The sequence below is a fragment of the Lepidochelys olivacea genome, assembly GCF_965140295.1.
Source record: "Lepidochelys olivacea isolate rLepOli2 genome assembly, chromosome: 1".
NCBI classification, from domain to species: Eukaryota; Metazoa; Chordata; order Testudines; family Cheloniidae; genus Lepidochelys; species Lepidochelys olivacea.
Genome location: NC_140411.1, coordinates 199,924,364 through 199,941,422, shown reverse-complemented (window position 1 = coordinate 199,941,422; position 17,059 = coordinate 199,924,364). Strand labels below are relative to the sequence as shown.

General features: G+C 46.2%; 1 protein-coding gene across 1 annotated transcript in view; it reads left to right on the top strand.

Annotated features, from left to right (window-relative positions):
- The first annotated feature begins 331 nt into the window (after positions 1–331).
- Positions 332–17,059, top strand: part of NIT2 (nitrilase family member 2) — a 31,480-nt gene continuing 14,752 nt past the window's right edge. The window contains exons 1-2 of the mRNA XM_084644911.1: positions 332–437; positions 4,884–5,002. Coding sequence (XP_084501037.1) covers positions 410–437; positions 4,884–5,002 — 147 coding nt within the window. The 5' untranslated portion in view covers positions 332–409. The remainder of the gene's footprint in view (positions 438–4,883; positions 5,003–17,059) is intronic.

Genomic DNA, 17,059 nt, shown 5'->3' with positions numbered 1-17,059 from the left:
TTCAAATTGCTTGTTAGTCCACAGTGCCTCTTCTATGGCCGCTTCCCATGGGTCGATTTCATATTTCAAGGTGGGAGTGAGCAGTAGGTCCAGGTGGAGTGAGGTTGCTTCCAGGAGGCCGGTGTGCTGGGGGAGCGCATACTGCTGTTGTCCTTCCCCCCAGGGAAGGATGTGCCTGCGTTCACAGGTGCCCTGCCCTCATTCCCCAGCCCCATGAGGGGCACAGAACAGGGCAGCCTCACACCCCTCTTCTTTGCCCGCAACTCCTGCCCTCCGGAGCAGAGGACGTGGCTGCGCGCAACAGAACTACAACACCCAGCAGGCCCCAGGTGCGATCGTTTCCATTGCGCATGCGCCCTGCCCTCCCCCGTGGGTCTGTCAGCTGAGGCTGGGTTGGCCTGGGGCTGAGATGCTGGCGGCGCGAGGAGCCATGGCCAGTGAGTGACTCTCCCTCGTGGGGCAGGGGGGCCGACTGCGCCGCCCGTGAGTGCGCGTGCGCGGGGTGAGGGGTCTCCAAGAGCAGCTCCCACCCCGGAGGCGCAGGGGCGGGGGCGCTTCCTGTGTGTGCCTGTAATATCGGGTTCCCATCCCCCCGCACGGCCCAGGGGGCTTGGCTGCCTCTGGGAGGGAGAATACATGTAAATCTACCTGCTGCCCCCCAGTCTCCTTCCCCCCATGGGGCTCCTGGCTTCCTGCTCCCCCACAGCACCTCCCTCTCTACCCCCTAACCTCTTCCCCCCCATGGGGCTCCTGGCTTTCTGTGCCCCAACAGCACCTCCCCCCTTTCCCTCCCAACCTCTTCCCCCCCATGGGGCTCCTGGCTTTCTGTGCCCCAACAGCACCTCCCCCCTTTCCCTCCCAACCTCTTCCCCCCCATAGGGCTCCTGGCTTTCTGCTCCCCCACAGCACCTCCCTCTCTGCCCCCCAACCTCTTTCCCCTCCATGGGGCTCCTGGCTTTCTGCACCCCAACAGCACCTCCCCCCCTGCCCCCCAACCTCTTCCTCCCCATGGGGATCCTGGCTTTCTGCGCCCTAACAGCACCTTCCCCTCCGCCCCCAAACCTCTTTCTCCTCCATGGGGCTCCTGGCTTTCTGCGCCCCAACAGCATCTGGCTCTCTGCCTGCTTCCCCCACCAACCTCCTTTCCCTCGCCCCCCCATGGGGCTCCTGGTTTCCAGTTCCCACATAGCACCTCCCTCTCTGTCTGCTTCCCCCACCAACCACCTTTCCCTCCTCCCCATGGGGCTACTGGCTTCCGGCTCCAGCTGCCCGATGTGCCCGATCTGTCTCCCAGCCTGCCGTCTTTGGTACTTTTTTCCTCTCCTCTCTTCTCCCCTGGTAGACCACAGTCAGCTATGTGGTGGGAGGGGGAAAGTGGGTCTGAGAGTCTATAATCTACTTGAGTCTCATTGTGTTCTCTTCCTCTCACACCAAGTTCTTATTTTTTACTTTCAGTTGTATGGGATGTTGGATGCTGCCAAAGGCAGGATCCTGAACTAGATCATCTGATAATCTGATCGGGTGTGTTAGATGTTGATAATTTTAAGCCTTCAAACCATTTCACAGACTGTTACACTAAGGTTTGTGAAATATTAAAGGCACACAGGATTAAGCAGGCTTGTGCATTCTGCATTTAGCAACAGAGTGGTAGAAGGTTATTGGGCTATATATTGGTAGTTCTGAACATGAAGTGTTTTCAAAGACTTGGTCTCCAATTTGTTTAGCTTCTGATATTTCATAAAGCTGAAGGATGCTTTGTAGGGATGCAAAGATGAAGCAGGGTTGGCTTGTGCCGGCAGCTGAGCAGTCTGCATACCTGGAGACCTGAATCCATCCCTTATGATTTCTTTTGGTGTATTTTCTGTAGATGCCAAGACATAGAAAATTAATATAATTGTCTGTACTTCTATTAGTCTTCCATCTAAAGATCTTAATATGCTTAAGAACATTAATTTAATTTATGAAGTCTCATAACTCATAGTGAGGTAGGTAAGCTTTATTATCTCCATTTCACAAACTGAGAAACTGAGGGCACAGAAAGGTTAACTCAAGTGACTTGCCCAATGTTTCACAGTTTGGCACTTAAACACCATGCCAGGCTATTCAATTTCTGCACTGTGTACACTCTTGCTCTCTCTGTTATTCTGTCTGAATAACTGAGATTTTGTTGAGGTATAAAGTCTGTTTTTATTTCAGTGAGCAAATTTTCTAAAATTGTTTTCTGAACTTTCAGAGGAAGGGAGAGGAGTTGAGAACACCACAAATTCTTGCCATTGTTAAACAGACTCTGAGGTCGGATGCATTCCTGTGTGTTTAAAAATTCATTGAAGTTTTATTTACTCAGTAAAACAAATATTAAAACAGCCTCCAGTGTGAACTGTGACATAGTGAGGATTTTATCATTTGCTTGACCTTTAGCACTCATGAGCTTGGCTAGTAATGGGTGACTGAAGGTGAAAGAAGGTCTTTGACTGAAGATATGTTACATTTTACAAGCAGCACAGCTGCAGGTACGCCATGGTAGCATAGACACTTGCTGCAGTGACAGGGTTTTTCTCTTGCTATAGTAAATCCACCCCCTAAGAATTCTTCTGTTGACCTAAGTGTGGGTATGTCTATACTACAAGCATTTCAGTAGCAGCACTGCCTGAGCTCTGCCACTGTAGTGTAGATACTTACTATAGCAACAAAAGAGGTTTTTCCATCACTGTAACAAATCCACCTCTCTAAGAGACACCACCTAGGTCAATGGAAAAATTCTTTGGTCAGCCTAACTGCATCTACAGTGGGGGTTAGTTCAACCTAAGTAAGGCCATGTCTATGCTTACAAGCTTACAGCAGTACCAATATAGCTGTGCCTATGTAAGCGCGCATGTGTAGCCATGTTATGCCGATGAGAGCTCTTCCATCGACATAACGCCAGTTCAACGAGAGTGCCTCCCGCCAACATAGCACTGTGCACACGAGCGCTTATTCTGGCAAAATTTATGTCACTCACGGGCGTGTTTTTCACCCCCCTGAGCGACAAAAGTTTTGCCAACATAAGCGCTCGTGTAGACATGGCCTATGTGGCACAGGGGGCCTGAGTGTTGTAGCTAGGTCAACCTAAGTTTTAGGTGTAGACCAGGCCAGTATCTATACCACGGCTTAGGTCAGCTTAACTATGTCTTTCAGGGGTGTCAGTTTTTCACATCTCTGAGCAATGTAGCTAAGATGACCTAAGTTTTAGGTGTAGACCAGGCCTGACTCTTCTTGGCCCAGTCCTCTATTCTCTGGGACCGGTTTTTGCTCTCTCTCACCTTTTTGAAGTGAGGTTTATCATTGCTCTTTCCTGACCCTGTACTTATCTTCCACAATGGGGATGGAAGGGGTGGGAGGCAGTTCTTTGAGGTATTTTTCTTCTCCCGGTTCTGGTCTATTTCCTTTCAATGTCTATGGGCATTTTTATTGTCAGTAGGCTGGACAAACGTTTTTCTGAAGCCTGAGTTGTTTTTTGCGAATACAGACTAACACGGCTGTTACTCTGAAACCTGAGTTGTTCTGAGACTCAAGCTAATGGTGGAAGGAATTCTAAAGAAAGCTAATGAACTCTGCATAACACTTGATTAAGGACTGGCTTTGTGGAGTGTCTGCTGGACTAGAAAAAAGCACAGTAAATAAAAGTCTGCTAACCCACATCATTCAGAGGACCCTGTTAAGGTGTCATCTAGTAGAAGTTCAAACAAGCACAGTTTTGCTTGCCAACTACACAAACTAACATTGCTGTGTAACTCCTGGGTCAATCTTCTGTCTTGATAGGGGTATAACTGAATTGAAAATGTGTTATCTTTACTGTTAGATATGTTTTTGCATTAATTTTGCCAAGGATGAGAGGGGGAAAGAAAGCCATTAATTTTGTATAAGACTTTGTGCTTAGCCCAAAATATGAGTTCACTATCTCTGTATACAATGCCAGTTCAGTTGACATGTTCCGAAAAGGTAGTTCTTAAGCAGAGGAGGTAGGCTGGGAGGGAAGAAGCAGACTCAGAAGAGACCAATTGTTGTGAAATGGATAGAAAAGACAAGAAAAACACCATTAGGACTGGCATCTGACCACTGCTAAACTGAAAGAGACAAGACAGGTGAGGTAATATCTTTTATTGGACCAACTTCTATTGGTGAGAGGGGCAAGCTTTCAGGCTCCACTGAGCTTTTCTTCAGGTCTGGGAAAGGTACTCTGAGTGTCAGAGCTAAATACAAGGTGGAACAGATTGGTAAGCATAAGAAGTTAACACATGTTGCAAGAAACAATTGCCCACTTCATTTTGAATGATTTCTTGCAATATGTGTAACTTTCCTGTACCTGAAGAAGAGCTCTGTGGCGCTTGAAAGCTTGTCTCTTTCACCAGCAGAAGTTGGTCCAATAAAAGATATTTCCTCACCCACCTTGTATCTCTCATCCTGGGACTGATATGGCTATAGCAACACTGCAAACACTATTAAACTCTCATTTTTGGACTCGTGCACTTAAAAGCTCCCCATTCCTTATACAGGATTTTCCCTGAGAACTTGGACAGAGCGTGGTCCGGTGTTTAGTGGGTTTCCTTCCTACGGGTCTGTCCAGTTTGAATTGTTAAACTGACGGAAGTCTTGGTGCTGTGCAGCTCCTACCTATTGGAAGAGCTGGTTGCCGCTCACATGCATGACTCCTCTTGGTACAGTGGTATCTCCAGAGGCAGCTGCAGGATCCTCCCCACACTTATTTGGAAGTGGTCTGTGTAGTAATTAAGTACATCAGGATAGGTGCAAATTTTATTATTTGTTCAACTCCTTTTTAAAAGCTCTAATTTATAAGTGTTTTAGCAAAGCTGCATTGGCTAATTATTTGTCTTCTCTGTCTTTAGACTTCCGTCTGGCGCTAATCCAACTTCATGTATCTACTGTCAAATCAGATAATCTGAACAAAGCTTGTGACTTGATAAGAAAAGCAACAGCACAAGGAGCAAAAGTTGTCGCTCTGCCTGTGAGTATTGACCAAATCTCAAACTATTATGCCACACCCCCCCCCCAGACACCTGTTTTTCTTGGGCCAACTGTGCACTAAAAAGTTAGGTCAACTCAACTATGTTGCTATGGGGTGTGAAAAATCCACCCCCTTGAGCAATGTAGTTAAAGTGACCTAATCCCCAGTGTAGACAGAAGAATTCTCCCGTCGTTGTAGCTACAGCCTCTCTGGGAGATGGGTTAACTTCAGCAATAGGAGAACCCCTCCTATCACTGTAGTGTCCACACTTAAGCACTACAGTGGTGCAGCTGCAGCGGTTTCAGTGTAAACATAGTCTTGAATTGGTCAAGTACTAATTTCTGTCTCATTCCTGGTATGCTAAGGTTCTCTGAAGTAATAGAGTTAAATAATAATGAGCCTTGTTAGGTGTTAATGTCACATGTAAGAAACTTAAGCGTACAACGAGAGTTGGCTGGAACTAGCAGGTCTTCTTTACATGGGGCCAGATTCTGATCTCCATTAAACTAATTTAAATCCAGAGTAACTCCATTAACTTAAATCAATTTACTATGGATTGATAATGGTGTAGTCAAGATGCGAACCTGGACCTTTTTGTTCGTTTCCTTTTCTGTTTTTCTTTTTGTCACTCTGCTGGTGCAGACGTATTATGTACTGCAGCAGCAGAGAGAGAAGGTGGTTCTCCAAAAGAAGAATATTTCTACACAGGTGGGAGAACATGAGATTCCCATGATTCTGTGCCACATTCCCTTTTGCTTCTCTCTCCAAATGCACGCTCAGAATGAAGAAGTGAAACCAAATGGATTCAGATCTTTCTTGTGGCTCTTTAGTTGCAGAATTTCCTGGCCCTAACATTCATACAAAAAATGCCTTTTAAAACATGAGAGCTGTGTTTGCTCCCAGGAAGAATACACAGTTAAAAATAGGTTTTGAGACTTGCATCCAGCTAGGGAAATGTGTTCTGATCCAGATATTTCACCATCCTATGCTTGAACTCTTTTTTTGTGGTTGATCTCCATGGGCGGGGTCATGATTTCCTTAAAACCTACTAATGGCTCCTGATCTTTCTAATTTGTATCCTCTTACCCGTCCTTTTGCCTTCTTTTGTTCCTCATCTAAGGCCATGTCTATATGTACAGCGCTGCAGCGGCTGTTGCCGATGGGAGAGAGCTCTCCCGTCAGCATAAAAAACCCCATCTCTTTGAGTGGCAGAAGCTATGTCAGTAGGAGAAGCTCTCCCATTGTGCACACAAGCGTTTATGTCAGTGTAACTTACGTCGCTTGGGGGGTAGTTTATTCACACCCCTGATCGACATAAATTATGCCGACATAGGCTGAGTGTGGATATAGCCTAAGGGACAGCACTTGCAGCAGTGACTTTTCTAATGCATCTATGAGCTTTTTTCTCTTACAAGGCCTATGTGTTAATCCTCTGCTGGGCAATGAATGCAGGACTCAACAGTACAAAGTTCTTGGCAGAGTGGACTCTAAATCTAACTTTTTGATTGGAAACGTTTAGCTCTCCTATTATTCGGAGAGTAAGTGTTACAGGCAAACTTCCCTGCTCAGTTGTGCCAATGCAGCTCTCACATAACAAATATGACTTTTGATTTTGCTGTACTTGGCCTCCTACACTGAGTTTACCAAATGTTGGCTAGTTTTGCATGTGTGCAAATGCTAAGACCACCAGATTAATTTCTTTAAAGTGAAGGTGTAAGAGAGCATAGCTCACTGTGGGCTTGTCTTCCCGTACGGTGCTATAGCAGTGTAGCTGGACTGGTGCATCTGCACTGCCATAGCAGTACGTGAAGATGCTACTACATCAGGAGAGCATCTCCTGTTGACAGAGTTAATCCACCTCCCCAAAAGGCAGTAGCTATGTCGATGGGAGAAGCTCTCCTGTTGACATACCACTGTCTATATTGGGGGGGGGGGGGTTAGGTCAGTATAACTACGTCGCTCAAGGGCGTGGATTTTTCACACTCCTGAGCAACGTAGTTCTACCGGTATAGATTTGTTGTGTAGACCTGGCCTTGAATTGCTCATCAGTTGTGTCTGACAATTCCAAAGCACTGTACAAATGTAATTGAATTAAGCCTCATGGTACCACTGGAACGTAGGCAAAACATATTATTCCCTCACCATTTTTTTTTTTTTTTTTTTCATTTTAAACAGATGGGGAAACTGGTACACAGAGAGCTGAAGGGACTGTCTCAGGTTCACATAGTAATTCTGTGCAGAGCTGGGCCCGGCACTGATGGCTGACTCCCGGTCTCGTGCTTACACAGCAAGACCACTTTCATCAGTCCTACACCCCTTCTAGTGGACTTTAGAGCTGCATTGGGCTGTTTGCCACGTGGCATAAAACATTTGACTTTGTGGGGAGAGGGCCACTGTTCTCATTACACATTGACTGCTTGTTAACTTTTTTCCCTTTCAGTCCTGAACAGAGAAATGTCAAGGCCAAAATCAAGTAATAATATTTATAAATAAATATTAAAAATTTAAATACAGCTGCAGCTGTTGCAATTTTGTTACAGCATTGAGTTATTGTATAACCCTATAACTTATCCCATTCTCACCGGTATGTAGCTCCTGTGTTACTCAGCTCCTCATTCTGGTGCTTTGATTCTTGTTGCCCTAGCAGCACTAGTTGGGTTGATAATATCAATATAATAGTAAAGATCTGCTATCCAAGGAGGAATCAGCAATGAGGGAAAAAAGGGTTGGGTTGTACAACAATTAGTCCAGTGTTGGCTCATGGGTTATAAGGCTGGAAGTGACCACTGTGATAATCTAGTCCAGCGTTTTCCAAATTGGGTATCGGGAGTGGGGCATGGACAGACATTTGAATTGCTCTCCACAGTCTCAGCTTTTTTTTTTTTTTAAAAAGTTAGTCTCTTGAGTCACAGATTGTTAAGGCCAGAAGAGACCACGATGTTCATCTAGTCTGACCACCTACATAGACATAGAACTTCACACAGTGATTCCTGCGTGAAGCTACATAATGTGTGAATTTTCTAGATTGGTGACTTCAGCATTCATATATATGTCACAAAATTTTAGAAGGATATTCCAGTCTTGACTTCAAGACCTCAAGTGCTGGAGAATCTAGCACAATCCTTGGGCAGCTTTCCCAGTGATTAATTTACCCTGAGTGTTAAGAATTTGTACCTTGTTTCCAATTTGAATTTTTCTAGTTTCAACTTCCAGTCATTGGAGGTCAAAGGAGAGCAGAAACTTGGTCCAACTAACCAAAGGGTACATAACTCTCTCTCTGGCTGACAGTAAATCTTAGCGATGGACTAAGGACACAGCTTGCTGGGCAAATAGTATTTAACAGATTGCTTTGGAAGGCCTAGAGGAAGGAAAAACACCTTAGAAAATAACTTGTGTTTGTAAAAGCACTCTTTAGAACGTGGGCTATGTACAGCCACAAATTCCACAATGCTGATGGGGTCTTCAACCATAACTTTTCAAACTAGCCACTGGGGGGACCAGATAGCTTAGAGTAACAGTAACAGGAGATGTTTCAGAGTAACAGCCGTGTTAGTCTGTATTCGCAAAAAGAAAAGGAGTACTTGTGGCACCTTAGATACTAACCAATTTATTTGAGGATAAGCTTTCATGAGCTACAGCTCACTTCATCGGATGCATACTGTGGAAAGTTTAGAAGATCTTATATACACACAAAGCATGAAAAAATACCTCCTCCCACCCCACTCTCCTGCTGGTAATAGCTTATCTAAAGTGATCACTCTCCTTACAATGTGTATGATAATCAAGTTGGGCCATTTCCAGAACAAATCCAGGTTTTCTCACACACACACACCCCCCCCCCCCCACACACACACAAACTCACTCTTCTGCTGGAATAGCTTATCTAAAGTGACCACTCTCCTTACAATGTGTATGATAATCAAGGTGGGCCATTTCCAGCACAAATCCAGGGTTTAACAAGAACGTCTTGGGGGGGGGGGGGTTAGGAAAAAACAAGGGGAAATAGGCTGCCTTGCATAATGACTAAGCCACTCCCAGTCTCTATTCAAGCCTAAGTTAATTGTATCCAATTTGCAAATGAATTCCAATTCAGCAGTTTCTCGCTGGAGTCTGGATTTGAAGTTTTTTTGTTTTAAGATAGCGACTTTCATGTCTGTAATCGCGTGACCAGAGAGATTGAAGTGTTCTCTGAGTGGTTTATGAATGTTATAATTCTTGACATCTGATTTGTGTCCATTTACTCTTTTACGTAGACTGTCCAGTTTGACCAATGTACATGGCAGAGGGGCATTGCTGGCACATGATGGCATATATCACATTGGTGGATGTGCAGGTGAACGAGCCTCTGATAGTGTGGCTGATGTTATTAGGCCCTGTGATGGTGTCCCCTGAATAGATATGTGGGCACAATTGGCAACGGGCTTTGTTGCAAGGATAGGTTCCTGGGTTAGTGGCTCTGTTGTGTGGTATGTGGTTGCTGGTTAGTATTTGCTTCAGGTTGGGGGGCTGTTTGTAGGCAAGGACTGGCCTGTCTCCCAAGATTTGTGAGAGTGTTGGGTCATCTTTCAGGATAGGTTGTAGATCCTTAATAATGCGTTGGAGGGGTTTTAGTTGGGGGCTGAAGGTGACAGCTAGTGGCGTTCTGTTATTTTCATTGTTAGGCCTGTCGTGTAGTAGGTGACTTCTGGGAACTCTTCTGGCTCTATCAATCTGTTTCTTCACTTCCACAGGTGCGTATTGTAGTTGTAAGAATGTTTGATAGAGATCTTGTAGGTGTTTGTCTCTGTCTGAGGGGTTGGAGCAAATGCGGTTGTATCGCAGAGCTTGGCTGTAGACGATGGATCGTGTGGTGTGGTCAGGGTGAAAGCTGGAGGCATGTAGGTAGGAATAGCGGTCAGTAGGTTTTCGGTATAGGGTGGTGTTTATGTGACCATCGTTTATTAGCACTGTAGTGTCCAGGAAGTGGATCTCTTGTGTGGACTGGACCAGGCTGAGGTTGATGGTGGGATGGAAATTGTTGAAATCATGGTGGAATTCCTCAAGGGCTTCTTTTCCATGGGTCCAGATGATGAAGATGTCATTGATATAACACAAGTAGAGTAGGGGCGTTAGGGGATGAGAGCTGAGGAAGCGTTGTTCTAAATCAGCCATAAAAATGTTGGCATATTGTGGGGCCATGCGCGTACCCATAGCAGTGCCGCTGATCTGAAGGTATACATTGTCCCTGTCACGGTTCCTCCCCCACTCTGAACTCTAGGGTACAGATGTGGGGACCTGCATGAAAAACCTCCTAAGCTTATCTTTACCAGCTTAGGTCAAAACTTCCCCAAGGTACAAAATATTACATCCGTTATCCTTGGACTGGCCGCTACCACCACCAAACTAATACTGGTTACTGGGGAAGAGCTGTTTGGACGCGTCCTTCCCCCCAAAATACTTCCCAAAACCTTGCACCCCACTTCCTGGACAAGGTTTGGTAAAAAGCCTCACCAATTTGCTTAGGTGACTACAGATCCAGACCCTTGGATCTTAAGAACAATGAACAAGCCTCCCAACCCTTGCACCCCCCCTTTCCTGGGAAATGTTGGATAAAAAGCCTCACCAATTTGCATAGGTGACCACAGACCCAAACCCTTGGATCTGAGAACAATGAAAAAGCATTCAGTGTTTTACAAGAAGACTTTTAATAAAAAATAGAAGTAAATAGAAATAAAGAAATCCCCCCTGTAAAATCAGGATGGTAGATATCTTACAGGGTAATTAGATTCAAAAACATAGAGAACCCCTCTAGGCAAAACCTTAAGTTACAAAAAAGATACACAGACAGAAATAGTTATTCTATTCAGCACAATTCTTTTCTCAGCCATTTAAAGAAATCATAATCTAACACATACCTAGCTAGATTACTTACTAAAAGTTCTAAGACTCCATTCCTGTTCTGTCCCCGGCCAAGAGGACTACAGACAGACACAGACCCTTTGTTTCTCTCCCTCCTCCCAGCTTTTGAAAGTATCTTGTCTCCTCATTGGTCATTTTGGTCAGGTGCCAGCGAGGTTACCTTTAGCTTCTTAACCCTTTACAGGTGAGAGGAGCTTTCCCCTGGCCAGGAGGGATTTCAAAGGGGTTTACCCTTCCTTTTATATTTATGACACGCCCCCCAAATCTCAGCTAGCGTGAAACACTGGCTGGGATTTCTTCCTGGAGCTCTAGGAAAACAGAGTTAATAAGACACATGCATCTCTAAATATACTACCAAGTACATAAAGACTAACAATATTTTCCACATCTCAAGGACGATTTTAACCAGTTGATTCTGGGAAACTTTCACGGGAGAGTGCATCAGCCACTTTGTTAGAAGTTCCTGAGATGTGTTGGATGTCGAAATCAAAATCTTGGAGAGCTAAACTCCACCGAAGAAGTTTTTTGTTAGTTTCTTTGATGGTGTGAAGCCAATTTAGTGCAGCATGGTCGGTTTGCAGGTGGAAACGCCGTCCCCAAACATATGGGCGTAGCTTTTCCAGAGCGTAGACAATGGCATAACATTCTTTTTCAGTGACTGACCAGTTGCTTTCCCTCTCAGACAGTTTTTTGCTGAGAAACACTACAGGGTGGAATTCTTGATCAGGTCCTTTCTGCATTAAAACTGCTCCCACACCACGCTCGGATGCATCTGTGGTTACTAGGAACGGTTTGTCAAAGTCTGGGGCCCTTAGTTCAGGGTCAGACATGAGTGTCGCTTTAAGCTTGTTAAAGGCCTTCTGACACTTTCCGGTCCACTGAACAGCATTTGGCTGTTTCTTTTTGGTTAGGTCTGTCAGTGGGGCAGCAATTTGGCTGTAGTGCGGTACAAATCGTCTGTAATAACTGGCCAAGCCTAAGAAGGATTGAACCTGTTTCTTTGACTTTGGGACAGGCCACTTTTGGATAGCATCCACTTTGGCCTGTAGGGGGCTGATAGTTCCTTGACCCACCTGGTGTCCAAGGTAAGTCACTCTGTTTAGGCCTATTTGACACTTCTTAGCCTTAACAGTTAGTCCTGCCTCCCTTATGCGCTCAAGGACTTTTTGTAGATGTTCCAGGTGGTCTGCCCAGGAATCCGAAAATATGGCCACATCGTCAAGGTAGGCGACTGCATATTCTCCTAATCCCGCTAGGAGACCATCTACAAGTCTTTGGAAAGTGGCGGGTGCATTTCGCAGCCCGAAAGGGAGTACATTAAATTCATACAGCCCGAGATGTGTGATGAAGGCTGACCTTTCCTTGGCAGATTCATCTAGCGGTACCTGCCAGTACCCCTTGGTTAAGTCCAAGGTAGAGATGAACTGGGCCCGTCCCAGTTTCTCTAATAGTTCATCAGTGCATGGCATTGGATAGTTGTCTGGGCGAGTTACAGCATTTAGCTTACGGTAGTCCACGCAAAAACGTATTTCCCCATCTGGTTTGGGAACTAGAACCACTGGAGATGCCCATGGACTTTCAGAGGGGCGGATTACACCCATCTGTAACATATCCTGGATCTCCCGTTCTATAGCAGTTTTAGCTTGAGGAGACACCCGGTAAGGGTGGACCCTAATTGGGTGAGCATTACCTGTGTCAATGGAGTGGTATGCCCGTTCAGTCAGTCCTGGGGTGGCTGAGAACGTTGGCGCGTAGCTAGTGCACAGCTCCTGGATCTGCTGTCGCTGCATACGCCCAAGGGTCATGGAGAGGTTCACCTCTTCCACACCACCAGCACATTTCCCTTCGTAATAGACACCTTCAGGCCACTCAGCGTCGTCTCCTCCCTGGGCTGTAAACTGACAAACCTTTAATTCTCTGGAATAAAAGGGCTTTAGAGAACTAATATGATACACCTTAGGCTTTCGGTTGGAGGTGGGGAATGCTATGAGATAATTAACAGCTCCCAGGCGCTCCTGGACCACGAATGGCCCTTCCCACGATGCTTCCATTTTATGGGCCTGGAGCACCTTTAAGACCATGACCTGGTCTCCTACTTTGAAGGAACGCTCTCTGGCATGTTTATCATACCAGGCTTTTTGCTCTTTTTGAGCATCCTGTAAGTTTTCTCTAGCAAGGGCTAAAGAGGTTCGGAGGGTGTTTTGTAGGTTGGTTACAAAGTCCAGAATGTTAGTTCCTGGAGAAGGTGTAAATCCCTCCCATTGCTGCTTCACGAACTGCAATGGCCCCTTAACCTCACGGCCATATACAAGTTCAAATGGGGAAAACCCTAAACTGGGATGTGGTACAGCTCTGTAGGCAAAGAGCAACTGCTGCAATACTAGGTCCCAATCCTTGGAGTGCTCATTTACGAATTTACGTATCATGGCCCCCAAAGTTCCATTAAACTTCTCCACCATGCCATTTGTTTGATGATGGTAAGGAGTGGCAACCAAGTGATTTACCCCATGAGCTTCCCAAAGGTTTTTCATAGTTCCTGCCAGGAAATTAGTCCCTGCATCTGTGAGGATGTCGGAGGGCCAACCTACCCTGGCAAAAATGTCTGCTAGTGCCTCGCACACACTTTTAGCCCTGGTGTTGCTTAGAGCTACTGCTTCCGGCCATCGGGTGGCAAAATCCATGAAAGTCAGTATGTACTGCTTTCCTCTGGGTGTCTTTTTCGGAAAAGGACCCAGAATATCCACAGCTACTCGCTGAAATGGAACTTCAATGATGGGGAGTGGCTGGAGAGGGGCTTTGACCTGGTCTTGGGGTTTTCCCACTCTTTGGCACACCTCACAAGACTGGACATAGGTAGAAACATCCTTGCCCATTCCCTCCCAGTGGAATGACCCCCCCAAACGGTCTTTGGTCCTGTTCACCCCAGCATGGCCACTAGGGTGATCATGGGCTAAGCTCAAGAGCTTGGCCCGGTATTTAGTTGGAACTACCAACTGTCTCTGAGGATGCCAGTCTTCCTGGTGTCCCCCAGAAAGAGTTTCCTTGTATAAAAGTCCTCTTTCTACAACAAACCTGGATCGATTAGAAGAGCTGAGAGGCAGTGGGTTGCTCCGTGCCGCCGTCCACGCTCTCTGGAGGCTTTCATCTGCTTCCTGTTCGGTCTGGAACTGTTCCCTTGATGCTGGAGACATCAGTTCCTCATTGGATTGGGGACATAGGCTTGGTCCCTCTGGAAGCGATATAGGGGATGGAGCTGTTTCTGTTGACTGTGAACCGCTCTCCGCTGGTGCACTATGTTGGGATTCAGGCTCCGGCTGAGCCTCTTGTGTAGGGTTATCGGCTGCTGCCAGTTCAGGTTCGGTGGGGCCCTCTGGTGTTGAGGTTGCAAGTACTGGATTCAGTGCTGGCACGGGGTCTGGTGTTGGTTGTTTGGCTGGTTCCGGTTCTGGGACTGGTTCCGTCTGGGTCTCTGGGACTGGATCCACTACTGCTGTTGCAGACATTGGCCTGGGGTCCGGGTCCATCACCTCTGACCGGGCCCTGATAGAAGTTTCCGGAACAGAGCTAGGCCCCACGGCTTGTTTAGCCTGGCTGCGGGTGACCGTTCCCACCCTCTTGGCCTGCTTCACATGATTGGCCAAGTCTTCCCCCAACAGCATGGGGATGGGATAATCATCATAGACTGCAAAAGTCCACATTCCTGACCAGCCCTTGTACTGGACAGGCAACTTGGCTGTAGGCAAATTGAAAGAGTTGGACTTGAAGGGTTGAATCGTCACTTGGATCTCTGGGTTGATTAAATTGGGGTCCACTAAGGAAGCATGGATAGCTGACACTTGTGCTCCGGTGTCCCTCCACGCGGTGACCTTCTTCCCGCCCACACTCACAGTTTCCCTCCGCTCCAAGGGTATCTGGGAGGTATCTGGGCCTGTGGACCTCTGGTGTGATTCCGGTGCAATGAACTGTAATCTGTTGGGGTTCTTGGGGCAGTTGGCCTTTACATGCCCCAGCTCGTTACATTTAAAACATCGTCCAGCTGACGGGTCACCGGGGCGAGGTGGTTTGCTGGGGAACGGGGTGGTGGGACGATAAGGGGTCTGGAGGGTTCTTTGGGAGGTAGGTGGGGCTTTGGGCGGCCCCCGGTAATAGGGTGTGGTCTGGGGTGGTCCCTTCTGGTCTCCGCTCCAACTGCGACCAGTTTTCTTCTTCTCTGCCACCTCCACCCATCTGGCTCCAATCTCTCCTGCCTCGATTACAGTTTTGGGTTTCCCATCTAGGATGTATCTTTCTATTTCCTCAGGAACACCCTCTAAGAATTGTTCCATTTGCATTAGGAAGGGCAAATTTACTGGAGATTCAACACTTGCTCCTGATATCCAGGCATCCCAATGTTTCACAATGTGGTAGGCATGTCGGGTAAATGACATGTCTGGTTTCCACCTTAGGGCTCGGAACCTCCGACGAGACTGCTCGGGTGTTATCCCCATTCTGACTCTCGCCTTGGATTTAAACAGTTCATACTTGTTCATATGTTCTTTAGGCATTTCAGCTGCCACCTCAGCTAAGGGTCCACTGAGCTGCGGCCTCAGCTCTACCATGTATTGGTCAGTAGAGATGTTGTACCCAAGGCAGGCCCTTTCGAAGTTTTCTAAGAAGGCCTCAGTATCATCACCTGCCTTGTAGGTGGGGAACTTTCTGGGATGGGAAGTGGTACCTGGAGAAGGATTGCTAGGGTTTGTTGGTATATTCTGCTGGGCCTTTATCCTCTCCATCTCCTCCACATGCTTCCTTGCCTCCATTTCCCTCTTGTGGGCAGCCTCCTGTACCTCCTTCTCCAGCCGCATGACTTCTATCGGTCTTTCATGTTCCCTTTGTTCTTCCTCAGCCTGAAATTTGGCTAATTCCAGCTGTAGTCGAGCCGAGGATTTGGCCATTCTAACCTCTCTGTTTTTAACTAACTTTACACCCGAGGTTTAGAAATAAACAAACAAAACTTGGCTGTAAAATTTTGCTGTGCTGGAATAGAATACCTATTCTCTGATAGTGATTGTCAGCCTACAGAAAAAGACAATTCCCTTGTCTCTGCTCTGGGCCCAAATTAAAGCAAAAAACCTCCAACTACTTGGAAACCTGCTTACCCAGCCCAAAGAAAAAAAAATTTCTTTTCAAACCTGTGCTCCTTGTAAAACAAAAAAAAATCAAAATCCTAAAAAAAAACCCTGCCACTTTTGTCTCCAGGCAAATGGGTAGAGCACACACCCCCTATTTACTTTTAGGAAGAAAAGAAAAAAAAAACCTCTGGGTTGGAAGACTGTGAATTTCCCTGCAGGAGTTAAGTACCCTGCCTCCAGGCAAAGAAAACCTGCAATTCACAAGATAATCCCCTTTTGTCTCTGCTTGGCCACAAAGCAGAGAGAAACCAAGCTGCTTTCAGTTTCAAAGCTGCTTTCTGGACTTCCTAAAAATTCCTTTTTAAAATCTGTATTTCTAGTTCAAAAAATCTCAACTGGATCTCAAAATGATTTCAGGTTAATCCCACCGCTGCCACCATGTCACGGTTCCTCCCCCACTCTGAACTCTAGGGTACAGATGTGGGGACCTGCATGAAAAACCTCCTAAGCTTATCTTTACCAGCTTAGGTCAAAACTTCCCCAAGGTACAAAATATTACATCCGTTATCCTTGGACTGGCCGCTACCACCACCAAACTAATACTGGTTACTGGGGAAGAGCTGTTTGGACGCGTCCTTCCCCCCAAAATACTTCCCAAAACCTTGCACCCCACTTCCTGGACAAGGTTTGGTAAAAAGCCTCACCAATTTGCTTAGGTGACTACAGATCCAGACCCTTGGATCTTAAGAACAATGAACAAGCCTCCCAACCCTTGCACCCCCCCTTTCCTGGGAAATGTTGGATAAAAAGCCTCACCAATTTGCATAGGTGACCACAGACCCAAACCCTTGGATCTGAGAACAATGAAAAAGCATTCAGTGTTTTACAAGAAGACTTTTAATAAAAAATAGAAGTAAATAGAAATAAAGAAATCCCCCCTGTAAAATCAGGATGGTAGATATCTTACAGGGTAATTAGATTCAAAAACATAGAGAACCCCTCTAGGCAAAACCTTAAGTTACAAAAAAGATACACAGACAGAAATAGT